This window comes from Vicugna pacos, chromosome 1 (genome assembly GCF_048564905.1).
Source record: "Vicugna pacos chromosome 1, VicPac4, whole genome shotgun sequence".
NCBI classification, from domain to species: domain Eukaryota; kingdom Metazoa; phylum Chordata; class Mammalia; order Artiodactyla; family Camelidae; genus Vicugna; species Vicugna pacos.
Window position 1 is genome coordinate 114,484,392 of NC_132987.1, and position 26,683 is coordinate 114,511,074.

At 39.3% G+C, this 26,683-nt stretch overlaps 2 protein-coding genes across 7 annotated transcripts in view; one reads left to right on the plus strand and one right to left on the minus strand.

Annotated features, from left to right (window-relative positions):
* Window positions 1-1,584: 1,584 nt before the first annotated feature.
* On the minus strand, window positions 1,585-25,863 carry GART (phosphoribosylglycinamide formyltransferase, phosphoribosylglycinamide synthetase, phosphoribosylaminoimidazole synthetase). 2 transcript variants are annotated; one of them, XM_072968834.1, is made up of 22 exons: window positions 25,788-25,863; window positions 22,004-22,190; window positions 19,758-19,853; window positions 19,177-19,351; window positions 18,028-18,139; window positions 17,161-17,229; window positions 16,525-16,650; window positions 15,143-15,230; window positions 14,846-14,931; window positions 14,485-14,653; window positions 12,586-12,817; window positions 10,732-10,826; window positions 10,331-10,440; window positions 9,754-9,952; window positions 8,566-8,817; window positions 8,163-8,315; window positions 5,810-6,016; window positions 4,581-4,718; window positions 3,491-3,621; window positions 3,104-3,245; window positions 1,975-2,090; window positions 1,585-1,878 (listed from the first exon to the last, which is right to left on the minus strand). In XM_072968834.1, exons 2-22 carry the CDS (start codon window positions 22,146-22,148, stop codon window positions 1,687-1,689), a joined length of 3,033 nt encoding a protein of 1,010 aa, XP_072824935.1. In that variant the 5' UTR covers window positions 22,149-22,190; window positions 25,788-25,863; the 3' UTR covers window positions 1,585-1,686. The 2 variants fall into 2 exon arrangements, with proteins under 2 accessions (XP_072824935.1, XP_006216087.1); XM_006216025.4 differs by lacking the exon at window positions 25,788-25,863 and adding an exon at window positions 24,354-24,456.
* Window positions 24,967-26,683, plus strand: part of SON (SON DNA and RNA binding protein) — a 32,495-nt gene continuing 30,778 nt past the window's right edge. For all 5 annotated transcript variants that reach the window (XM_031689658.2, XM_031689695.2, XM_015249320.3 and 2 more), the window contains exon 1: window positions 24,967-25,509. In XM_031689658.2, the coding sequence (XP_031545518.1) occupies window positions 25,433-25,509 (77 nt within the window). In that variant the 5' untranslated portion in view covers window positions 24,967-25,432. The remainder of the gene's footprint in view (window positions 25,510-26,683) is intronic.

Below are 26,683 nucleotides of genomic sequence, written 5' to 3' on the forward strand. Positions count from 1 at the left end.
CTGCTTACACAAATAGAGACATCCTGTAATAAAAGACAAATATCTGTATTTATTACATTAATCAAAGTTAACATTTTCACCATTTTAAGCATTATGATTTTTTTCATAACTTAAATGACCTTTTCTCGTTGAGGATCATAAACCAGTGGCACTACACGTTCAGCATGTCCAAATAATATTCAGCTTATCAAAACTAGACAGGACATTCTTTAAGCTGCCTCCCTTTTTCTTTTATCATCCTTGCTGCTTTCAACTTTTTTTTGGTTTCTATCAGTCAGATGTTTCACACATTTTGATTCTATCCGAAGATACTGAAATCAGCTACTTTCCATGGAGTGCTGGTTCCTTTTTGTGATTACTGTCAAAGTAAGGACTGGAGAATTAGTTCTAAAGTCAAACTCAGTACTGATTTTTCTAACTTACATACTGGTACCAGCCTCTACTTTTATTAACAGTATGTGATTTTATCAACCAATAACATTTTCCTTTGTATCTTTTAACTTTCTAAAGGCTTCATAGGATAGTGTTTGGCATATACAGAATACGTGCTTAATTATGTTGAGTGAACTCTCCAGAACCAGTGAGTCCGCTGCCTCTGCAGCAAAGGCACCTGTGTGAAATGATGTACCTGTCCTTCCCATTTGATGGCAGTTGCTGACGCAGTCAACAAGAGGTAGGGTAACGTCGGCCAGCTGCCTGGGGAAGCCTACTAGCACCAGAGGCAGTGATTAGGGTCTCTTGGCAAAGGTCCCTGTCGGAACTCCACTCTGCTCCTCTTGACCCCTTACTCTTTCCTGTCTGAAGGTGAGAGTTTACTGTCTTCTATACGTAACTACTGTAAGAGTCCTGTGCTGTTAGGGTTTGAGTTTAAACTCTACATGAGGACTTGAACAGGGCTTCTAGGTACCCTTCTTGTAAGGCTGTACCCCCGTCGGGTAGGCAGAGCTCTTAGGCCACACCATCTTGAAGGTGGCTCAGTATCGAAGGCTGGCTGCCTGCCTACGGGCCAGGTGGCCATTCCCTGTTTGCTCAGCTATGATAGAAATGTGGTCCCAATCTTGGTGTCCTGTGTGTAGGGTCAAGTGCATGTACCCAGTATGTCAACCTAAACCTCCCAGTTCCAGAACTGCATACCAGACTGGAAATGACTGGCTGCAGTGGGAAATAAATGTAGTCCCATTATACTCTTTACTAGTCTGGGTTGATTGCCCTCCATCCTCCCAACTGTGAAGCTAAAATCTGGGTATTACAGAAATTGTCAGTTATTAGAGGAATGTTTAATGATACTTCAGAGCACAAAGAAAACTGTCCCTCAGAAATGGGAGCTACCCAGATATTTTATGACACCAACTTATGATCAGAATAATTAGAGAAGTCTCAATTCAAATCAGTACAGATACCTAATATGGGGAAGAAATATTAACTTGTCAGACTTGTTGATTAACTCTTCAAAAATAAGAAAGACTAAGTTTTCGTATCTTGTTTGGTTGAAAGTTTGGAATTCTGAATGGCTAGTCTGATTGAATGAACAAGGAGGCCCCAAAACGGTAAAATGCGAAAGACCACACCACTGGAGACAATACGTTCATGTCTTAGATATCGTTTAGGCTAAGTCTATGATAAAAAGCCACCCTGTGAGCAGTCAGAATTCTCCCGAAGCTGACTCCATTCCTGGATTAGGAGGCTTCATTCCTCTTTGACCCAACAGATCTTGCCATTGTCTCCAAGCTGCACAGTTCCACTGGCCACCAGCTGGAGGGCTGAGGGGAATATTTTATGTTCTGCTAATTTTACTCTTTCAGATAGAGTTGCAACAGTGTCTCCCCTCTTCACTGGAACAGCTTCTTGTAAAATAATTTGTCCAGCATCTACATCTTCCTGGAAAAGAAAGCAAAAGTTTTGAATATTAACCTCTGGCCAGTACAATTTACACGTAAACACTAGTAATACTTTGATAGAAAAAGACATACTCACAGCTACAAAGTGCACAGTGCACCCAGTGAGTGTGACTCCGGCGTCCAGGACTTGTTCATGGGCATTTGAACCCTTAAACGAAGGGAGCAAGGATGGGTGGATGTTGAGCATTTTCCCTGGAAATTAATAAAAGCATGTAGTGGTCAGAATGTTAAAATCTTACCTGTTCTGTCAAAGGAACATACACTTTCCTGTCTAGAATCAGGAGTCAACAGGAACAGGATTTCTCTGGGATGGATGTTTGTTTGTTAAAGACAGAAATGAGGTAAAGGGAAATACAGGTTCTCATGCAAGGAGAGCATGAGGTTGTTGCCTTGCATGGCTGAAGACACACCAAGGGACTCTGAGTAGGCATCTGCAGTGACTCAAAGTTGGATGGGAGAGGGTCTAATCTGGATCCTAGAGCCCTTGAAGAAAATTCAGCTTGTCGCTGGCACATAATATAAGACAGAGACAGGAGGTTCCTGCATAGTGTCTATGTGCCTGACTTTTAACCACGAAGTGGCACGCCCACCATGCCAGTGTGAGCCTCATGTCACCAAAGGCACTGCCTGTTGTCTGTTACACCACAAGTGCTCTACTCGAACTGTATTCACTTAGGAAAACAGACTCTTTGGAGAGAAAATGCATTTACTGACCAAATATGGGCACAAAAAAGGACAACAGGAAGCAGTCAAAGCCTCTGTGGAAAAGGCATTAACACCAGGTATTATGACATCTGGCAACCAAGCCTTTCTTGCCATCTTCTGGCAACGGCTCACACTTCCTCAGCAGAGGAAGAGCTCTTCATTTTGGGATCCAGGGAATCACTTTCTCTTGCTTCTAAACAAGTATAAATGTCTCTTCCCAATATTTATTCAGAAGATAAAATGCTACATTTGTGAACCCAACATAAGCTATATTAGAAAATGTAGTTACAGCAGACCAAAGAAAACCAATAAAGAAAAAAGGATAATAAACCACAATTGGGTCATTCTTTGGGCTAAGGCAAAGGAAATTCAATTATGATCTGTTTCAAAATAAACTGTCTCAGTAAATATCTCATGACTGGGATTGGCTGGCAACTTAACCTCCCCATAGTCCATTTTCAGTCAATTTCTCAATGGGGTGTAAGACATTTTTTGCTTACCATTCCATTTTCTGACAAAGGGGCCAGATAAAATTCTCATGAATCCTGCAAGACAGACTATGTCTGTGGAGAACTCTTCAAGGACTTGGTCAACTGCAGTGTCAAATGCTTCACGACTTTTATATAATTTATGATTAATTACCTATGATAGAGAAAGATAAGAACAATCTGTTTCCAACAAATAACCCCAAATAATTTAAAACTCAATCTTTACACAGGCCATACTTCATCTCCTTCTGAAGAGGTCAAGAATTAAGGAATGGACAGAATGAAATAGAAAGGCTAGCCCAACACCCACCCCAAATCCAGGAATCCAAAGTGAACACCTCGGGGTAGATCAGAGTTTAACTATAGCCTGCAGGAAAGACACGTTTCAAAGGAACTCACCCTGGTGGGAATTCCGGCTTTTTCTGCTTTATCTAAGCCAGCCACTGCAGCTTTGTTGGAGATCACAACAACAATGTGTGCAGAGCTCCTTGGCTCCCTAGTACTGTCTATGAGAGCTTGGAGGTTCGATCCTGAACAAGTGAGAAAAACACAGGTGAGCTCCCATGTTTTAAAAAGTGTGTGCCATTTTGAGCAGGGAATGATCAAGGCTTTTGACTGTCTTAGAAGAGATTGGCAAAATATGTAAGACTTTAAAATTCCCTACCTCTTGGAATAATGGATTAATATCTCATGAAAACATAGGCATTCCTGTTTCAAGGATATGTAATTGCTCCTGCGAAATAATATCTTATGATTTAGCACAGCAGTAGAAACAGTATAACATGATTTTAAAACTGGCTGATGAAGAATAAGCTGCTTAATTAAGCAAGAAAACTCAACCCTCTCAAGAATAAACCACTATGGCCCTTTAGAATAGTTTCTCTGCTTTACCATCGTCTTGGGTCTAAAGTATACTGAAACCTTAAATGGTCTTGTAAAGCAATTATACTTTTGGAAATATATCCTAAAGAAGTAATTAGCTATGCACTTAAGGACTTACTGAGTATTTACAAGAATGTTCATAGCAATGTTACTTACAATATTGGGGAAAAATCATGCTACATCCGTCTGAGAGAATACAGTGCTTTTATCACTTTATTCCTCTGTTGACAAGAATCAAACACAGCTGTCATATTCTCATTACTATTAACAATTTAAAAAAGCCACAACTGTTGTAAGACTTTTCAACTACAAAGCTAGGATTCAAAAGAAGTTGAGATTTCTGTTCTTTTTGTCTTTTCTGGTTTCTCTCTCTTCAAGCATCTTCCTGACACCCTCTACCTTTCCTTTAGAAGCTGTCTCAAATGCCTGAGAAAAGTAGAACGACTGAGGATGTAGAAAAGATAACACTCCTTAATGATACCCAGCTCCACTTTGCTGAGTGTTCTCACAGTCGGAAGAAGGGGTTTCTTTGGGGGTGAGGGGGTGGGGAGGGAGAAAAGGTGAAGCATTTCTACAGCTCTGTAGTAAAAAGGAAGCCACATCTCACCTGTTCCGGATATTAAGACAGCAACTCTTGCCTTTTTTGGTTGAACAGAGAAATGATTTTTCAGGGTGCCATTCTCCAGTACTGATCCATGTATCTGCATGGTTTCAATCAGATGCTTGACTTTCACACGAGGAGAACCTTTGTTTTAAATACACCCAATAAATAAGTAAAGAACAACTGTATTCCATAACAGTAATATGGAAAGAACAATATATTTTTTTTGGAAAGAACGATATTTTATAAAAACTTTAGAATACTGTATTTTATTCTGAAAATAAGATGTGCAAGGATTAAAACATAAAATAATAGGTGTGCTTTACTGATCATTACTCATGCATAAAAACTCCCTAAGGTGAACGTATATAATTACCCAACTGAAAGCTACAGCACTATTATCTAAACATACAGTGGATATATTATTGCCTGACAGTGTTCTGTCTCCTCCTTCCTGCAAATCTTCCATCCACAATAGTGCTACAACCTCTTGGCCACAAGGGTAGGCATGTGACGCAAGCAAGGCCATTCAAAGATTGGATATAGGATGTTGCGAAAGAGAGGGCCTCTCTTTTGCAACATAAGCTGAAGGATGTGGGCTCAAGACATGTTTCCGGTATTTGGGGAGCCTGCCTGAAAATGAAACCCACACAAAAAAGAATGAAAGGCAAATACAAACAAAATTAACAAGACTTGACATCTCTGTTAGTGAATCTCAGTTGGTTTTCTGCCTCTATGCCAATTTCTAGTACTTCTAGCAGAGTCCTGAGTAATACACAGAACTTGTCAGAGTGCTCGCTCACTCTTCCTTGAATTGAGCTGAACCACAAAGCAGAGCCTGAGACAAGGTCTTGCATGCGAGGAGTTTACTCTGGGAAATGATCCTAGGGAACTAAAATGGGACCCTCAAAAGAGCCATGCAGACTGTGCCTCAGAGCTGCTCCCTTCTTCTGTCCCTCAAGTGGGTATTTATTCACTAGCTCTCATCCCATTGGTCAAGGGTTGTCCTTCAGGGTGTGGTTGTGCACATGTGACTGCTACCCAGAGGTGTCAGAGCCCTGAGGCCGAAATGAAGAGACATGTTTATTGCTGACAGGAGTGCTGGCATGTTATAGCCGTATAAAGACAGCTGCCATAGCGATGGCTGGGATGAAAGGTGGGCAGAGAGCTTGCAGGGTGGGGTCGGTTATCTTTAAGATTATATACCTAACAGCAACTGAATAAGGGGCAGTTACCTTCAGGACATACAACCACCCTGCCAATCACCCAGGCCTCCTCCTCGTGCTGCTGAAGATCCTGCAGAATCTGCTTTGTCAGATCCTCAGATACCACGAGGGCAGCCCCGATCCCACAGTTAAATGTTCTGGCCATCTCTTCTTCAGAAAGGTGTCCTTCCTGCTGTAACCATGAGAAGATCCTGGGGATCTTCCAGGTCTGGGCGTCTGAAAACAGGCAAGAGCTGTTCAGTTAACCTATTATTGACACAAAGTATAAAAGTATGCACATATACCAAGTGATGGAAATTATAACCAGCACTGCTATTTATATGCAGTAGACTATACACTGGCCTTTCAGAGGTTTTCTAGGGGGGTCCATTTGTACCTGAGGCATTAAGAACACTTGTGTTGTCACACTCCGCCAGTACTGACAATTGAGTGAGGTCTGTGCTGCATTAACTGAGGAGATGCTTAGAAATCCCCTTAAGGACTAGATGTCCTAATGGCTTTCAGGAATACGGCTAGATCAACTCAATTTCCTGATGTGGTGACCTTCGTGTTACCCTTAACCAGTGGTATGCTAAAGCCAGTGTGTAGAGGCTGTTAAATACAGCCCCTTAAAAACCGGCTAGGATGGGAGTATTTATAGCACAGAAGCTGGCAGATGCACAGATTAGCCCTGCCTCCTTTCCCCATTCATCACCAGGCCATTGTTTTTAATGACTGATGAGGATGATGATTACTTCTTTAAGATTTTGTTTTTGCTCACAAGGAAGCATTACTATCCCAGGAATGTCTTAGAACTACTATATGACCCTCTGATGTATCCTTCAACTCCACACTGTGCTAATGAAGGGACTCCCATTCAGCCCTGTCCCGCCCAGCTTGGTCCTTTTGCTTCCCTGGCTAGGCTGGAATCCCCTCCGACCAGGTCCAAGCTCACCCTGCCTGTTTTCTCACTTCTACACAACCTATTTCCGACTCTTCTGACTCTTCCCTAGCTTCACATACTCTGACTCTGTGGTTAGCCCAGCAGATCTGTCTACTCACCTGCACCCACAGCTGCTCCACCCCATAGCTGGATCAACTCAGTCTTTTCCTGTTCTTGTTTCAGGGCTTATTTTGGGAGAACGAACAGTTACACAGTGAACTTCACCTTCTGTGCCACCTGCTGTCTCTCTCTTGCCTCTAACCTGGACCGCTTAATTACTCCTATCCTCAAGCCTCACTAGCCCTTCTTACTTCACTGGGACAAGGCATTATTTTATGTGAACTTCTTCAGGTCCTGCTACCTGAAACCAATGTATATTAGTTGATTATGAAAGCTGGAACGGTTTCTCTGACTTTGTCTCTGTACTTTATAAAAATATGGAGGGAAAGCCCTACCCCTTGCTTCTGCCATGACCATAGTTGTCATTCTTCCTTCCCTTTTACCAGTAAGTTTCCTGAAACACAACCTTCAGTCATTGTCTCTGTATCTCTGCCTAGTCGCCCTCCACATGCCATAATCTGGGAGGTGGTATCTACCCTCACCAAGCTGCTTTTTGAGCTAATGATGAAATATACTGGCCTATTTGGGGGTCCTCATTCTAGACCTCTAAGCTGCACCTGACAATGCTGACCAGTGTCATGTTGAAATCCTGGCTTGGAGTTGATACTTTTACATGGTTTACTCCCTGCTTCTGACTGTTCTTTTTAAGAAATTCTACCTCTGCCAATCTTCAAGGTGGATGGAATGCTGAGGAACAACCTTTTGGTCCCCTCCACTCTCTTGATAATAACTATTACGATCTGCATGAGCACCCAACTTAACTTCTGCTCACAGAAACATTGCAATAAACACTTCAGAGACTTAAAATGCTGTATTCCCACTTCCTATTCCAAAATCTACTACTCTTCCTCCTGTGTTATGGACGTTATCATTACTCACCTACTAAACAAGAGACATTGGGACTTCTTTTTCCTTCAAAGCACAGAATGATTCTCCAATCTGTCTCCCTTCTCTGTGCCTTGGTCTAGGTCCTCTTTATCCCCAGCACGGACTACTTAGTAACTACCACTTCCCTTCCCAGCATGTTCTTGGTTCCATCTTGATAGAGCTTGAGCTTACCAAACCCCTTGGAGAATTTGCTTATATAAGTCAATTTCATCTGATATATAAGTCAGTTACACGAGAAGATTTTATGCCTTATACACAAGGCTAATAAAGCAAAGAGGTAGAAAAGGGTCTTATTTTTCCCCCAGAAGCCCCAATGATTAAGAATTTTGCAGGTATAATCGCGTGTGCACTAACTACCCATGGAATTTCCTCCCATAATGTATTTTTTTTCCCAGTGGTTTTCTGAGCATAAGTTCTTTTTAGTGATCTTACCTAACTCCACCCCAAATTTCTGAGGGAGGACTCTGGGGATGTTTTCTAGCAAGCCTCCACCAGTAATATGGGCAAAAGCCTTCACATGTCCTGAACGTAGGACAGGTAGCAGCAAATGGCTGTAGATTCTAGTTGGAGTTAGAAGTAAGTCCCCTGTATAAGAAAGATAAGACAAAAACTTAAGTCTATGACCACAAAAGCAAAGCATATATAAAAAACAATTCTGAAATAGAGAATGATCGTGACCCTGCCCCAACCCACCAGTTCTACAGTGATGTTCAAAGAGTCAAATGACAGGATAAGTAATTTGTTCCATTCTAACTTTAAGTAATGAAAGACTAACCCCTCTCAGTGGTTGCTCAGACATTTCCAAGCAGCAGAATTTAAACACGAGTATGTTTACCTAAGGTCTGGTCACCACAGCCAGAGGGTGCTGGAGAGGAGTACTGAAGGGAAGATTTCGCTACAATTTTCCTCACAAGGCTAAATCCATTGCTGTGAAGACCAGAGGAAGCTATTCCAATAACAACGTCCCCTTCAGTGATTCTTTCCAGGTGAGGGAGTTTCTGATCCCGCTCCATGGCACCAACGGCAAAACCGGCTAGGTCATACTCTCCAGGTGGGTACATGTCAGGCATTTCTGCCGTTTCACCTCCTGGCAGAAAGAAAACAGCAAACAGCTGATGAAATGTACTCTATTAGCTGCCTAACAGAACTTTCAACCAAGTACGATTTTAAGGGAAATAGCATTAATTCCCACAAAGGGTAAGTATAGCCTCCAAACATTACCTTTGCAGCATGAATGCTCAGTTGAATTTAATGTCATTTCTCTAGCAGTTTAGTTTCAGAAGTGCTTTCACATATATATCTTTACAATCATTCTATGTTCCGATAATGGCACAGGCTTAGATAAGTGATTTAATCAGGCCTGCCTACTCCAAATGCTCTGGCCTAAAAAATATGCCACAGTTCACTTTACCACCAAATTGTGTAAAGACAAGGTCTAGGCAGGCAATCTAAATTAGAAACTGTTCTAAAAGATGGTTGAAAGGCAATTTTGGCTTTTGGGAAAGTCTTGCCCACAGAAATGGCAACATAAAAGAGGAAGTTTTGTTCGTTGGTCAACCTACAAATTCATTTTGTTCAAAATTCTCTTATATATTTAAGCAATATTTCTGTAAAGCTTGGATACATTTTATTCTTGTGTCATTTCTGTGGGAAAATAAGGCTTAAGATACAGAATGCCAGAAATTGATCTGCCTTTGCTGCAGGGCCAGGAGGAAACAACCCCTACCTTGTCTGTTCGGCACTGAGAGAGATGGGAGTGGAAATGGTGGCCAAGGATCACAGAGAAAGGTAAGGCCTGGCTGACGGCATATGAGTGTGGGTCTGTCCCCTCAAGGGGACAAACTCTTGACGGGGGGGCTTGAGGGCAGCAAGGTCTAAGTTTTCCTTAGGTAGTATTATCTGTATTTTATTTGGCTCATCTTGTGGTATATAGTTTCTCTTGTTAGCTATATTGGCACCAATTATGTTTATATATAGGGCTGAAATTCAGTTAAGGACGTGTGATTACAAAGGATTATCATACCGAGGAGAGCACATCCAGCTTTTTTACAAGCTTCAGCGATTCCGGCGACAACAGCTTCAGTTGTATTGAGGTCAAGTTTTCCACAGGAAAAATAATCAAGAAAAAAGAGGGGTTCTGCTCCTTGTGCCAGAATATCATTTACACACATTGCAACCAAATCTTGACCAATGGTATCATGTTTATGGCACTGCTGCGCAATCTGTAGAAGAATAATGTAAACATCCACGTAAGAGAATAAGCTCCAAACTGGATCTTGTAATTTATCAGTGGAGGCTAACAAGTATTATTGACTTTTGGCTAGCTGCTCTGAATACCTAAAGACAAAAAAACCCCACGAAATTCTGATAAGCTACTTGGTCCAAAAGTACTCTCTTTAATTCCCCCAAATTACCCTTTTATCTAGAGAGAGCCTCAACAATACTGTGTTACTAGAAACATGTAGATATTCTGGCCAATTACATGATTATTTGGTATGGTCTCTATGGTACATTTATGTCAAGAGGAAAGATATATATTTGATACACAGTAAAGTCTTATCTTTCACAAAAGGCCTCTATTCACATAAGTGTCTGATTACCTTCAGTTTAGTTCCAACGCCGTCTGTTCCACAGGCCAGAAGAGGATCATTAAAACCGGCTGCTTTCAAATCAAAAAGACCAGCAAAACCTCCAAGATCAACATCACAGCCTGTTGGAGAAAATTATTAGCTGCATTTCAATAGCCAAGAACTGATTAAGAAGGCAGTTAAATAATAAAGGGGCAGACATATCCTTTTGAGTTGAAAATCATGGACAAAAAATGCTTTTCTTAATATTAGAGACAAGAAAGCAGAAGACTAGGAGCTTGGCTTACATAGGACAAGTCTGACAGCAACTCGGCATTAATCTGGAACATTTTCCTCAGTGAACTGCAAAGCCTAAATCAGTTCACAATGTTTGTCATAGTTAACTAACTAGCAAAGGTCAGGATCTGACTTACCTGGTCTGGAGGTGGCTTTTGCTAAAGGCTTAATTTTCTTGACCAGCATATTTCCAGCTGCAATGTCTACTCCAGATTCCTTGTAAGTCAGGCCTCTAGAAAGTTAAAAAATAAATAAAATAAATAAATAAATAAATAAATAAACTAAGACGTCACCCAAATGCCAGGGGAAAATTATTTTAATCTTAAAATATTATTTAAGTTAACCCTACTTCAATAAAAAAATTATTTAGCTGAAGATATCGCTAGTGATTTTCATATCTCCTAATGTGCTGGGCCCCATCCACAGATTTTGATTTAACTGGTCTAGGGCAGGTCCTAGGAACTGAAATGTGTTTAAGCAACCTCCCCAGATGATCATCACTATTTGGAACTACTTCTCTAGCTTTACTGTTTCTTCCAGAAATACTTCTCATAGGCAGCTAAATATACTGATATTTGGCCACAACCTTTCTTTGTTTGATTTTGGTATGGGAAGGAAAGGAGTGCCAAAACTGAATCAAAAAAGTGAAAATTAGGATTATAAGAAAAAGAAATCCCTCAAAAATGAAACTGAGCTCTTACTACAATAGAGAACTATATCAGTTTCCTTATAGCTAAAGACAGTAAAAACTAAGATAAAAAAAAAAAATGAAAAAAGCAAAACCAGGTAATGATATTCACTGCATCATTTCCACCTATAACAAGGCCAACAAGTTGAAGCAGTACACTTAGAGATCAAGTCTGTAAATGGCACTGCGAACTAAGTGGTCTTGCCTTACAAAAATGACATGGCCCAGTAGGATGTAGTGATACATGAAGAAATATGTCAAGTCTTACTAGAAACAAGGTGCCAAAGTAAGAATAGACTTGAGAGCTTTGGCAGTTAACCCCAATAAAATTAGCAGTCCAGGGTCACACACAGATAGGAAACGAAGTTCTACTGGTTAAAAACAGCTTTTTCTCTGGTAGCAGCTGGCACTGTAGCCTGTCATTTTCTTCATCTTTAAAGAACTTAGACTAGTATTAAGATTTCAAGTCCCTTGAAATAGATAATTTCAATAGAATCTGGTCATTTTAAAATAAAAAACAAAATTTTAGCATGGTATTTTGATATTCTCATTTCTAAAAAAAAATTCCATTATTTAAATTAAAAAAATTTGCCTATCAATAACAGCATAGCTTGAATTAAGTTGCTAAAAATTTCGCATTTTGTCCTAAAACACATTTATTTCTCATAGATGAACTCTGTGAACAATAGTAATTGTGACACATCCTTATATCAAAACACCTACATTTGCAAATAGTTCATTGATTTTACAAAGGAACAGTTAGTTGTACATGACAATAAATGAATCAATAAGGGGTTAAAAAACACACTTCAGTAATAAATATAAATGCAGTGACCAAATGAGATGGCCAAAATTTATAGTTAAATTAAGTTACAAAGTTAGATGGCCAATATTTTCATCTTGAATTCTTTGACAAAAACCAGGGACTAAGACATAAATGCAATAGTAATATGTAAATATATAACTCAAGGGATAAAAATCTTTACCCCCTCTTTATTGATGAATAATTGACAAATGATGATTGCGTATATTTAAAGCATACAATGTGAAAAAAATCCCTAACATCACAGTGAGTTTATTGAACTTTTCAAACATGAGGAGCTGCCATGAAGTTTTTAAAATTTCATTTGAATATTATTGTAACTAGTAAGTTTTGATTCAAGCTAAATGCAAATCAAAATCAGATCAGTCTCAGAAAGAGTTAAGAATATAGAATGCCCTAGTACAGGGTTAATGGAGTTTACTCCATAGCCATTTATGCCAGTTCTGAAGCTGTGCCACAATCACTTGGTCAGAAATTTACCTGGGCTGCTGAAGGAAAGCTATGGCATGACAGCCGATGTCCTTCCTGTAAATGGCTCCCTCAAACTTTATAGCAGCTAGTCCTTTCTTGGCTTCTTCAAGGGCTGAGACAAGATTTTCCCGGATGGCTGTTACAGTAAGGACCCTACCCCCATTAGTCACCACTTTGCCATCTTTTAGGGCAGTGCCTGCTTGGAACACCTCTAGTCCTAAAGCTTGAGCCTCAGAAAATCCTGTGAGAGAGCACATTTGACATGTCAATGGCAATAATAGTATTTTATATTGTGGTTTATTATTTCCAGAATTTAAAAATAAAATATTTATTTCACTTAAATGAACCTTCACAAGAATCCTATCAGGAAGGAATTAATGTAATATAATAGTAAATAGACCCTTTCTCCTAAGAACAGACTGTTCTATTCTAGGGTGACAACTGTAGTCCTAAAACCTTGTGTTATCATAAATCTCATGTAAGAATGATTATTTCAATGAGTGAGGGGGAAAAAAAGATGCTAAGCCCTGAAAAGTTTGAGACAAAAATACACAGTTATTTTCTCCCTGACAAGTTAAAAAAAAAAGATTAAAAAACAATGAATAAATCCTGCATATGATCACATTTTTTTACTTAAAGGAATTTTTTTGCTTTTGATAGCCAACTAAATAAAGTTGCTTTCTTTCTTTTTAAAATAACCAATAAGATCATTGTAATACCAAACACATTCTTAATCTTCTCTCTAATACAACATTTGTAAAATTTTAAGACAAATTTGATTTAAATTAGGTTTTGGGCTCAGCGTAAAAGAAAATCCCTGGCTTCATTTTCTTTTCAATTACTTTTGAGATCTTATTTATATTCTACATCTAAAATATTATTAGATGGCATTTTCTAAATTCTGAAATGATCAACACGGACAGTTTATACAAAGATAACCTCTTAATTAAAAAAAAAATCTTAAATCCCCAGCTTGTCCTTTTCCATTTTCACTTCTCTTTTAGCACTAATCATATGTCTTCCCTAGATGTTTTTATTATATAGAGGCATTCAGTCATAGGTACCCAAATATCTGCTGGTGTCGGTAACACCCAATAATGCAGTGTCAGAGATTACTTTTATACTTCTCACCTCAACCTTAGGGAAGTTTCACCAACACAGAAGATCTTGATTCTATCCATCCTCTATTTATTTTAAAAGGTAATCAATTCCTGGCTGCCCAGTTGCCACGTGTGGGATCAACAGGGCAATGGACTTATTGTCTGGGCAAGACAGTAAATATGGTGTTTGAATCAAACACAGGACTGGGGTCCTAAGGGAGGCCAGACTACAGCCTGCTAGGGATCACAGAGGTCTGCCGCTGGGCTTAATGGCACTGGGACTTATTTAACATTCTAAAACAGTTTTGTTTAACATCATTTAACTAGATGCCTCATCTCCTATAAAGAGAAAAGGAAGAGAAGGTTATACTTCTGAAACTTTAAATTCTGCCATCCAAGTGACTATGGGGTACACTGCCAACTGGGGGGTTAATCTGTGATCTTTCAGAGATCACACCTCTGAAATTGATTGCATTGATGTAGTTTATACCAATGTTCCTCCGACTCTCATTAATTCTCATTATCTTCCTGGCTCTTGGAGGATGAAGAGAAAGGCAGCACTGGGCGATACTCTGGAAATCTGGCTAAGCCCACTTAAATCTTCATTGTGCAGGAAGGGAAACAGATGGCAGTAATTTGGATATCTGGACACTCATATCCAACAAGCAATATGGTTATGTTAAGAACCCCTGCAAAGTTACTGATGGCTTTACATCCTTAAAAGGAAAACAGAGCATGGGACAAACTCCTATTGTGGTCCTGGTCACTTGTCACATTGTAATCCAACCTTCTGTTCCCTGATATTCACCTGTTATCCCTACACCCTTGGTGTAGTCTCCTGGATAACCTTTACTCGCCATGACAACAGTTACAGCAGTGTGGCTGTCAAGCCAAATAGGAAGAGAGGTGCAGAGCAGGCCATCTAAGGTAGACTGAATCACTTCATAAAGATCGCTTTTAAGAAGTGGGAGGATCACCTGGAAAAACAATCAATGTGACAGTTGAGAGAAATTCCAGCTCTCCTTTAGACATTTTATTCACTGGGATACCAGCAGAACTTGCATATGTTTCTCAAAGGTAATTATTTCAAGGCTGATAAATCTTAAGGTTAAAACAGCACACATCTTTTACATAGTAGTACTTTATATTACATTATCCTTATTACTCACCTGGCACTCTGGATCTCCGAAACGGCAATTAAACTCCAGAACTTTTGGGCCATTGTCGGTCAGCATTATACCAGCATACAGAATACCTTCATTAAAAAAGGAAAAAAAAATTGATAATGAAGACATTGTGTTGTGACTATGAAAGCAAGAATATAAACTTCTAGTAATCAAAGTTTTGGAATAACCATAACAAATGTTACAAACATGGTCAATTAAAAGGTGGTTAAAAAAAAAAAGGGAGAAAATGGTGTCAAGGTGCTCTGTAAATAATGTCCACAGTGACATCAACATGCTTACCTGTGTATGGCACACCCTCCTTCTGCATGCCATCCACAGTCCTCTGAAGAATGGTATTTTTAATTTTTAGCAACAGATCCTTAGAAACCTGGGTAATACACATAAATATTTAAATGCAATTGGTATTTTAAAGAATCATCCTGTAAGTAGTACCACGTGAGACAATGAGAACTATCACTGGGCTAAGCACTTTAAATTCATAAACTTTTTTTTTCGTATATAAATTTTTCTTTTTCTTTTTCTTTTCTTTTATTCATTTGCAGCGGGAAGGTAATTAGGTTTACTTATTTTTTTGATGGATGTGCTGGGGACTGAACCTAGGACCTTGTGCAATGCTAAGCACGCACTCTACCACTGAGTTATAGCCTACCGCCCTAAATTCATAAACTTTCAAAATCCTCACATTGACCCTATCAAGTAAGTAGGTATTTAGCCTTATTCTTCTGAAATGGGAAAGAAGACCTCTGATGATCATAAGCAGAAGCTGGATTATTTATTGATCAGTGTCAGCTGCCATTTCAGGACTAAGTGACTCTTCAATCACCCTTCATTACCAAACCTAGAGATTTTTCAAACATTTACATGTTTAAAGCCCACTAAAAATAGTTTCTTGAAACATAAAAATGTCCTCATCCACCTTGAGGCTATTTGTATACTTCCAGTATATTCTACACATACTTCATAAGCCTATAAACTTGAGAATCTAGAGTTTATAAATTGTAGAAATTAGACCCAGAGATAGTTTTCATATTAAAATCACTTTTACCAAATGGTAGTTTTAATACTTAAATAGTCTAAAGTAAACCCTGTTTGGGTTTTAATCTTTTAATTAAGAAAAATAAAGGCACTGTATACAATTATAACTATCATTAGTGAAAGGAATGGGTGAGTTTCTGAAGTGCTAATCTATTTATAATAGACTCAATGCATATTTTTAATAAAAATTTGTCAGAAAATGTTTGGAAGCATACTTTATCCATTATGAAGTAGAAAGACTAGGAGAACAAATGATAGTCTGACTTGGTCCTCTATTCACCACATACACTCCTACTGAGTCTTATTTGTTGGGCCCTGGATATGTAAACAAGAATAAAAGATAATTCTAGATTATAATTGGCTCCCATGGGTTGAAAATAGGGTGTAGAGAGGAGTGGCTAGAAGGATCTGCTCAATCCATACTTAAGTTAGTACTTTAAAGGCTTTTAGAAAAGGTTACTTTTAGAGTGAGACCAGAAAAGATACTTTTCACTTAACAGGAAAGCCAAATTGCTGATTAGTACTATCACTCACAGGGGGAAAAAAAAAAACCAGAAATGTGTCATCTAAGACCTCTTTGAGAAGACCAATTACCACTGAACTTCAGCTGAGCCTCTAGGAGGTACCTGAGGTGCTGGACAACAAGCTCCCATTCCCCCAGTGTTGGGGCCATGATCTCCCTCCAGCAGTCGCTTATGGTCCTGTGCTGGGGGCATGGGGGCCACAGTCCTTCCATCAGTGAAGCACAGACACTGTAGAGAAAACAAATAGTCCACTTAATCTTAAATGCCAAAAAGTGAAAAAAAAACTTAATAAGGAGGACTATATGTACCTTAACTCTTCTTAAAGGAAGTTTCATTTTTAAAATAAAATGATTTAAAACATACATAACCCTAAGATTTCTACATTAAGAATCAGAAGATATTATACACTTAATTTCTGAAGGATCTGTAAATTTTGAGCTAGGTTAGGATGGAAAAAAAAAATCAAGCTACCCCCACAGTAAAATATTTCAGTCCTTCTCTCCTTGAAATGTGTGCTACAAGTCCAAGTCCCCTACTGATACACTGGGGATGACTGAAAGAAGATAAGTTCTTTTTTCATTTCTATCTCTAATACTAAACATACAAATTCCTTTGTAACCGCTTGGTTTATGCTCTTAGATAAAGTAACCAGAGTAAATGAAGCTTTTTTGGGGCTCATAGATCAGATTAACACAGCTTCTTATCCTCTATAAAAGCCCAAAAGATGAATATACGTACAGAAACCTCTTCTCCTTCAAGAAGTTCTTCAATAACAACTGTTTCTCCAGCTTCTCCAAAAGCTTTATCCTTATTGTAGGTAAAAAACAAAACAAAACACAATAACAAAAAGAGAAGTAAATTATAAGCCTTTAATATTTACTTAATTAGCTATTGTCATTTTCTACCATTTGTATTATGAAACCAATGCACTAGTATTATAATTTCTCTTTCCATTTCTGAAAGTCTTAAAGGAACATATGAATGTTTTCTATTTTTAAAGTGGCAATGATGTAGAGTTAGCACTGGTACAGATGAGATGAACACATCATTAAAACTCTCCTGGGGATCTAGCTTTCCAGTTTCAAATAAGGTTACAGAAAAACAGATGTTTTCATTATTACCATCTAACTCTTATTTCTGGTTATAATCATAAATGTTTGCTTAAATAATTATAGCAAAGAATATCCGTGAAAGTAGATTTCTACAAGGGGTAGAAACCCAACCAAACCAAGATAGATCATAAAAAAAGGCAAAGTGTATTAATTCTTTGCTTCACTTCTCTTAGTTCTGGGACACAAAGAACAAATACTTTTGTCCTCATGAATGGTTGAGAATTTATTTATATGTCCTACAGTCTGAGGACTTTCTACTTTTCAGCAGCTGACAAAGGATTCTGGGTAGAACCTACTTCCAAGGAATAGAATCACTGTAGATCTATAATAACCCTTTTATAGATTATGGATTATAATACATAGTATAATGAAAAATAATTTATCTGTGTGTTTGCTATGTTTTCCTTGCCATAGGAATATTGTAAACTTAAGAGAATTTATTTATCCAGGGTGACTAGAAAATTACGAATTTCTTTCAGAGGGATCAAAGTACCTGCATCATCTCCTGTACAGCTTTGCAGGCCTCTTCTTTGCTCTTTGCAACAATCACCCCTTTCCCAGCTGCAAGACCACTGGCCTTCACAACCAAAGCAGGGAAGTCTGCACTGTGAAGACAAGAGTAATTTTCAACATCCAATAAATTCTTATGATTCAAAAGTTTAAAATGCTTTGGATATGCTATAGCAACAACTGATAAGCAGAAAGAAAAAAACTGCTAACACCATTTTGATGTACTTCCTGCCAGGATTCTTCCCTTATGTATTCCTTTACAGTTATCACCATGTGGTACACTTTTGCTTTTCTCACTTATCATAAGATCATGTAAGTAAAATTTTTGAGGGAAAAAAGCAGTTGTTTAGTATGGATATGGTGTGATCTTCAATTTATAAAGCTGTGAATCATACTCTCCTTCAAGAAGATGTGCTGTATAAGACCCATATAAACATGGGCACACAGACCATTAACTGGAGTAAGTAACAAAATTGTTACTTTTAAGGTGTTTGGCTACTAGGAAATAATAAAATTCAGTGTAGGATAAAGAACAATTAAGAATGAAACTGACCTAACTAAAAGGAAAACATACCATGTAAGAAGTGTCAACAAAAAAGGGGCCAAAGGTATATATCTACCAATATTTTCATTGCTCAATGTTTTCCATATAATAGAGAACAGGATGTTTAATTTATGATTTAGAATTGAATAGTGGTGGCAGAAGGCCAAGTGATGACTCCTCACTTTAGTTAATTATTTATGAAAATATCAATATCCTTTATGTTTTAAGATGCCACTGCGTCAATTTGGCTAAGAATACATGACTATAGAACCAAATGTATTTTTTCCTCTAGAAACTATTCAGTAATAAATATTAAAAAATGTATCTATCTGCAAGGCCACAAGATTGTATACCTTTATACGCACAGAATCCCATTTTATTTTGATGTTGGAAAAAAAGGCAATTTACATAGTATGAGTTTTTCCCTAGAATTGCCTTAGTATAATATATATATTACTTAGTATATTGTAAGTAAATATACTATATTATATATGACATAATATATAATGCCATATACTTACTGTAATATATAGTATATTCATATATCATAACAAGACAACTGCCCTTCACAGGCAGTCTTCTACTTACCTCGTAATGAAGGTACAGGCCTCTTCAGGTTTGGTGAAAGCTCTCCATTGTGCAGTTGGGATTCCATGTCGGTCCATAAATTCTTTGGCAAATCTTTTGCTGGACTCTAACTGAGCTGCTTCTGCTGTGGGGCCAAAGCATCGCACTCCTGCAGATGTCAAGTTATCAACAATTCCTAGTGATGGAAACAAGCAGCCTTAGGTGAGTCAAGGTCTCTGCAGGGCCTTTTCATCCTGAAGAATTAGCATTAGACTAAATCTACATTGAGCTAAGACAGATGGCAGAGAGTAAGTTTTTCATGTTGTTTACAGGCTGTAAACATAAATGCTACTGATACGTGATTGAAATCCAATAAATTACTTGTTGTATTTTCCATGGCTACAAATTTGATCTCTCATTCATCACATCACTGATGCTTGGGGAAAAAAAATTTAGAATCCATAAACTTCAAGGAGATGAAAGCTTTTTCCAATGTAGTATTATATTAGAAAGCCTCATCTTTAAAATATACTGGATTAGATGATCTCCAAGCTCCTGTTGGCACTGTGTATATCATAAAAATAAAAAGAAATGAACTTTACCAGCAGCCAGAGGTGCCTCTGGTCCAACAACTACAAATTCAATTTTCTTATCTTTGCAGAATTGAGCAAGGGCAGTGTGATCACTGATCGAGACATCTATGAACAGAAAAAAGAAACAAACCCACCTCGTTTAAAAAACACCATTTAAGTTAACTAAATGTCATGCTGAAAAGCACTATACTTTAGGATGCCTATTAACAGTTGGTTTTCTATTACTGGTACAGATGAGTTTCACTGTGAGAAGTTCAGAGCAGAGTGCATTACAGAGTAACCAACAAAACTCAGTTCCCTGCTATCACTACAGTGATAGCAAAGAGCTGAATAAGTTTCCCAGGAGTTACTTTCCCAAGAGGTACTTTCTTGACTGTGATGTTCACGTCACTAGTGTTGATTGTAAGCAAAGAAGTGTATCAGAGAATATACCCAGAAACTGGTCTTTTAATGTCATTCATTCAAGATTTCCTGAGAACTACTATGTGCTAGATACTGCCCTACTCAATGGATTAAGATGTGAACACAACACAGGGTCCTTCCACTTAGGATGCACCGTGGGAATGTTGGGCAATAAATCTCCAAGCGAAATAATACCAAGTGTGAATAAGTTAGGCAAATTTGATGAGGTAAATTGGAAGGCTATTTCTGATTAAGCCAGGAAAGGTCTCTGTATAAAGATGTTTTTGCTAAAAACTGAATGATTGTAAGACCTACCTCACCTCTCCAACCTACAAGCCAGGTAAACTTTCTTTCTTGATCGAGTTCAGAGTAGTAGTAGGATCAACCATACACTAACCATGGGTTGGTTATATAGGCACTCTTCTGCTTCGCTGCATATGGGTCACCATTCTTAAGCTGGCTGAAATCTCAAATTACTCTGCACATATGTGGTATTTGTGATGTGCAGGGGATATGTGCAGAAAAGGTAGAACTCTCAAACTATAGGAACTGCCTCAGTGGGATAAGGATGGAGTACCATGCACTTTGGGTTAGTAGCTGCATACACTACTGGGCTGAGCAGAGCCAACTATATCAGCACAGCAAAGGGTGGCAAGAGGAGGATGACACACCTAACCTGTTGCTGCAAGTGACAGCAGCCTCACCACAATCTTGGGAGAATTTTATGGGTTGGTTTGTATGACATCAATTGCACCTGGATAAAATGTGCCAGTTCTTTAAAACAAAATAAAACAAAACAGAGCAAAACAAAACAATACCTAACTCCCATAGCTAAGATCCCAGGGAAGCAAATATTCTCTTACTTATCTTTTTCTTATTAATTTTGGCCCTATGTATGCAGTTATCTTCTCCCAGTTTGTGGCTTGTTGGATCTATGTTGTCTCCATAAGTATTATGTGCCATGTAGGATACTAGGCATAGTGCACACAGTGCAAAATAAGACAGGTGAGTTCCTTGCCCTCATGTAGCTTACATTCTAGAGCTAATGTTCTATGGGGGAAATGAAGATAAGAGACAATAGAAAAGTAAAAGTAGGTACAGATAATGACTCATGACTGACAACAAATGAAATGGGAGTGGACATGCTTTATTTAGAAACTTTAGGAAAGTCCTCTTTGAGGAGGTAACATAAGTTGAGGCCTGAATGATGAAGAGCCAGTAATGCTTGGGTTCAAATACAAAGTCCAAGGCAGCTCTGTTTGGGAAATTGGCAGGACTGCATGGCTGGAGAACAGTGAGAAGAAAACAAAGGATATAAACGATCAGGCTGGGGAAAAAAAATCAGGCTGGAAAGGCAGGCAGAGGGCAGATCACAAAAGCTTTTAACAGGAATGGTTAGGAGTTTGAGTTTTATACTAAGTACTATGAGAAGTGACTGAAGAGTTTAATGTAGCATAAGAACTGATCATTTTTTTTCATATTTACCAGTGGAAGAGATAAAGGTTGACATCCATCACAGAGTAAGAACTGCCAGAACTTACATTTAATAGCACTGCTCAGTTTTTCATTCCTCCAAATACACACCGAAACACTTTAGCCTATATTAAGCACTTTGTGAATTTTTCAATGGTTATGTAATCTTAAAGATTTAAAATAATTTAAGGTAAGGAAATGCCACACTCTTAACAACAGGATAACTTAAATTTACAAGTATCTGGCGAGTATTCAAATTACCACATAAATTTTTGGGTTAAGAAAAGCATTCAAATCTGAATAGCAATTGATCTTATAAAGAACAGATGTGGTTGGCAGTTTATCATTTACAATCGTTAACTATCACTTTAAAACATTACCAGTATTTGAAATCTTTTCAGAGCAGGCAGTGCCTGCATTTCCTGGGGTAACCAACACCTGTTTGACATGATTGGACTGTGCAAGTTTCCAGGCCAGTGCATGTTCCCTTCCTCCACTGCCAATGACAAGTACTCGGGCTGCCATTGCTTTGTCTGCAAAGCAGGAATTTCAACAGGAAAATGAAAGCTGCAGAAAGAAAACCACAGTTGATATCTTAGAATATATATACTTTAAAAATCACGGTTTCTAAACATGATTTAAGTAGTCACTTGTAATCACACAAACAACATTTTATTCCAGCAATTCACTTGTGAAATATTAGGACTTATAACTTGAGAAATACGACCACTCATAAAGATTGGAGCGATATTTTAAAATGTAAGGCAGAATGGCCTAGAGAACTCGATTAAGGAGTGAAATGGTAGCTGAGTGCCTTGCTCCATTATAAAAAAAAAAATCTACGAACAAACACCTTTCTTTGGGCTTCACTTTTAGAAGATTTAATAATCATCAAACCTCAGTTAAAAATAAATCCTGTTTTAAATTTAGACCCCAAATTTAAAATAACTTTTTAAACCTTTAGTCTTACTAGACTTTAAAGTTATAATAAATTGAAAGAAACATTTAAGACTGGCGCCTGTAAAAGGTCAGAGAGTAAATATTTTCACCTTTGAGGGCCATACAGTCTCTGTCGCAATTACTGAACTCTGCCACAGTAGTATGAAAGCAGACTTAGACATAGATAGACAAATGTGGCCTGGCTATGCCCAGTAAAAACTTACATAAATAGGCAGTGGGCTGTAGGTCACTGTTTGCCTATTTCTGCTCTAAGCAATAGGAAGCTATCAGACGTTTGTAAAGAAAAACATGGCTTTGTTTCAATAAAACCTTATTTATGGACACCGCAATTTGAATTTCATATAATTGGTAGAGAAGGCAAAAATCAAACTTGAACACGTCTCACTTGGTTCTGGCGTTTGGTCCTGAGCAGGATGGGCAACTGTGTCTTAACTCAAGTTAGCAATGTGACCTTCCTTGGTTAAGCTCTTACTACCTGTAACTCAATTTCTTCCTACCTTAAAAGGTGAAATTAAGAGAGTTTACTTTACGTGGCCATGTAAGGATTAACTGAAATGAAACATAAACTATTAGTACAATTTCTCAGCAGTAGTAAATGTTAACCTGCTATATTTTATTTATTACTTTTGCCTAAACTGATAGAAAGTAGTTTTAACAAGGAAAAAAAAAGCCAAGGAATGAATAATTTGTCACAGTCATTTACTAATTTTCAGAATATATTTAATTATGTAGAATGCAAATTGATAACAGGAAAATGTGAAATCAGTCACTTCTTGTGAGATGCTAGGATTACACATTTAAAAAAAACTAAATTGACAATATAAAAACTTTTTTAAGCACTTTGTGCCACATGCTACTACAAATGCTTTTCACGAATCACTTCACTTAATCTTTAGAATTCTGTGAGGTACATAGGAATATCATCCGCACTTTATAAGAAACTGAGGTTCAGTTAGGTTAACTTCCCGGAGATCACACAGCTAATAGAGGGTGGAGCCTGGATTCTAACGGAAGCAATTTTGCTTTAACAACTGAAAACATGAGAAAGAAAAGAATTACTAAATTATCATCTCAAAGAGGGGAAACCTATTTCAGATTAATGGAAAACACAGACTTGCCATGTGTATTGAAACATCTGAAATAAACATACCTTTAAATCTAGATAAAACATTACGTTTAGTTTGAATAAGAGGGGCAGTAAAGGGCAATTGTTCTGATTATACCAGTGGATCGCTGAAATAGGATTAGGACAGCCTGAGGGAATCTACGCCAGGAGTGGTTAGGAGGCCACCAGCCAGAGTGCCTTGGTTTGGGGTAAGACTTACTGGCTAAGATATTTTGAGGGACTTAAACTTTTTGGGCCTCAGCCGTCTAAATGGATAACACAACGAGAATTAGAGAGCCAGGAAAAGCAAAAGCCATTTCAAGCATTTGGTGAATAATATAAAGTAGAATCCAATTACAAAATTGGATTAAATAATCTGCAAGAGACAAAGGGTGCTTAACGAGAAAATATGTAATTTCGGTGTGTGACCTAAAAAAAGCATGATACGAAAAAGCCCTGACATTCTGGAAAGCAGAGAAAGTGACAGATTCTACGTAAACCTCAGTGAAAAGTGAAAAGCACATGGCCAACTCTCACCCACCGCACTTACAAATGAGACGAAAGTTCCTACAGCCAAACCAGTTTCTACAGTTTCATTCAACTTCTAGTATCATGTCGCCAAACCAAACCATGAATGCACTTCACTGAAAAGCGGAGAAACTTACCCACAGACACAAAGCGGTCTAGGCGCTCTCACTTACAGCCTCACCTGCGCGTTCGGCGCTCTGCAGCCCGCCCCGCGCCGGAAGTCGACCGAGGGGGATCCGGCTCGCGCGCCCCCCGCCCCCCGCCCCGCCCCCGGAGGGCTTCGCCTCTCCATTGGCCCACACGGTCCGTACCGCGAGGCAGCCCCGGGTGATCCCCTCCCGTTCGGGCAGGGCGCGGCCTGATCCTACTCCAGAGCAAAGCTATTAAGTCCTTGTACGTTTACAGTATAACACTATGGTCATCAGCTGCCACGTAAGGTCGCTATTTCTCCTCCAGAGCCTCCTGAGCTCAGAGAACCGGGAGCGCCAAAATGCTAAAGCCAAATTCAGCTAATTGTGTGCTGCTCACGGGTCTGAACTGACCAGCTACTGGGGAAAAGTCTCGTGACACGCCTGGCTCCCAACGGGATCAGAATGCACCAGGCTTTGGTCGTAGGTCGCTTAGGACCGCTGGTCTAATGCTTAAAAAAAATTTGAGGCCGATTATAGGGTGCCATGCGAGCGAGACGAGGGTTAAAACGCGTTCTTATTCGCACCACGGTGGGGGCAGGCGCTGGTTAGTGCTTTCCCGGATGGATCTGCCGAAACTCGGTGCCATCCGGGAATGTAGGAGGGCCTATCAAACACCATACTGCCCTCCTTCCTATTTTTCCTCGTGAAATCTAACCTTGGGCGTTCAGTGGCTAAAATAAGCCTATTAAGCCCCCCAACCACTGTTGCAGACTGACAACTTAAGCTGACACGGTCGCCTCAAGAGAGCCTTCTCCTGTAATGGCGCCTGCGTCAGTCACTAACATGGCGGACATAGTCGTGCGCGGCGCAAACGTCAGCAGCTCTACCCCAGACGCTCAGAAACAGCGGAGGAGAGCGCGGCCGTGCTCACTGATTGGCCCAGAGGCGGAGTGTGTCGGACTGGGCGCTCCCACAGGAGCCAATCAGAACGGCGAGAGACGGAATTGGCCGCTGCGCCTCCTCCCGAGGCATGCTGGGAGCCTGGAGGACTAGCGAGGAGGAGTTGAGAGAACGGAGCGGACGCCATGGCGACCAACATCGAGCAGATTTTTAGGTCTTTCGTGGTCAGTAAATTCCGAGAAATTCAACAAGAGCTTTCAAGGTAAACGCTTCCCAGACTCTTCTGCTCCTAAGGGACCGATAGGGCCTCATGTAGCTTTCCGTGGCACCTTTCTTTAGAGACGCTGTCGTTCCTCGTCTCAGGCCCCGCTACAGCCCCGCCTGGGCCTGGGATCCATTTTCCGGCCCCCCCCCCCCCCCCGCCATCCGCTCTCTCCCTTCTCAGCGAGGAATTTCGCCCTTTCCGAGGTAACCCCAGGCTCCCTCTTCTAGAACCGAGTTGAGATGATCATCCTTTTCCCCGGTTTGGTCATCCCCTACCCTTTGGCTACTTGTAGGCCTGGTTGTCCGCTGGGGACGGGCCTAGTTCCTTCCTCAGCTCCTCCTCCGCCGCCGCGCTTCCCCTCCCCCTCTCCGCCTCCGCGAATTTCGCCGGCCGGTGCCTATGACCGGAAAGGGTCTCTAACGGCCGTTTCTTGGGTAATCTTAAATCCGCTTTATTATTGCAGGCTTCAGACCATTTGGGGGTCGGAATATTTTAATTAGATTATTTCGGTCCTAGTGTCCTGTGGCTTCCACCAGGCAGCATTCTAACAGATGAAAAATTTAAGTTAAAAAAATTCAAATTAATGTTAGCTATTTTGACAGAATATTCGAGGTGAGGACGGAAGAGTACTTTGAATTACTAGTAATTTCTTAGTTTAGCAAATGGAAAATGGACTTTATGTGTAGGTCTAATTTTGTTTTTGCTGCCCCCGCCCCAGTTGATGTATTTGACCAACATGCTTACTTTTGCCATTGCTCTGTAGTTTACCGTTGGTTCCACAAAATTTGAATGTCAAGAGATTTCCAAAGAAATATTTGTTTACTCAGAAAGGAAAATACCGTGGGTCATGTTGTTATTCAGTGGTTATCTTTAGTATTTTTGCTTTGTATAACGTAAATATTTGTTCCGAGTTCAAATGTATTGCTAGTTGTATTTTAAAACTTGAGGACTAGAGCAAGACGGACGTGAATTTGAAAATCAGCGGAAAACACAATTGTAATTTGAGCGCTCAAATTAACAGGATTATTGGGCAAAGATAGAGTATCGCTAGAACTATTATTTTTGCAACATGTATTTTTAAGTTGGGAATATATCTGCACATTCATTGAGTTGCTTTTTAAAATTTTGTTAATATCTAGTATTTAGGTTGATTAGAAACGACCTTGAGCTA

Bases quoted from the DNA above. Each gene is read 5' to 3' on its own strand.
- GART (XM_072968834.1), bottom strand. From the start codon at position 22,148: ATGGCAGCCCGAGTACTTGTCATTGGCAGTGGAGGAAGGGAACATGCA. The intron at 8,818-9,753 runs GTATGATAATCC...TCTTTCTGCCAG, and splicing joins AGCTGGATGTGCTCTCCTCG to GAGGTGAAACGGCAGAAATG. The intron at 6,017-8,162 runs GTAAGATCACTA...GCCTGTTTTCAG, and splicing joins GAAATTTGGGGTGGAGTTAG to ACGCCCAGACCTGGAAGATC.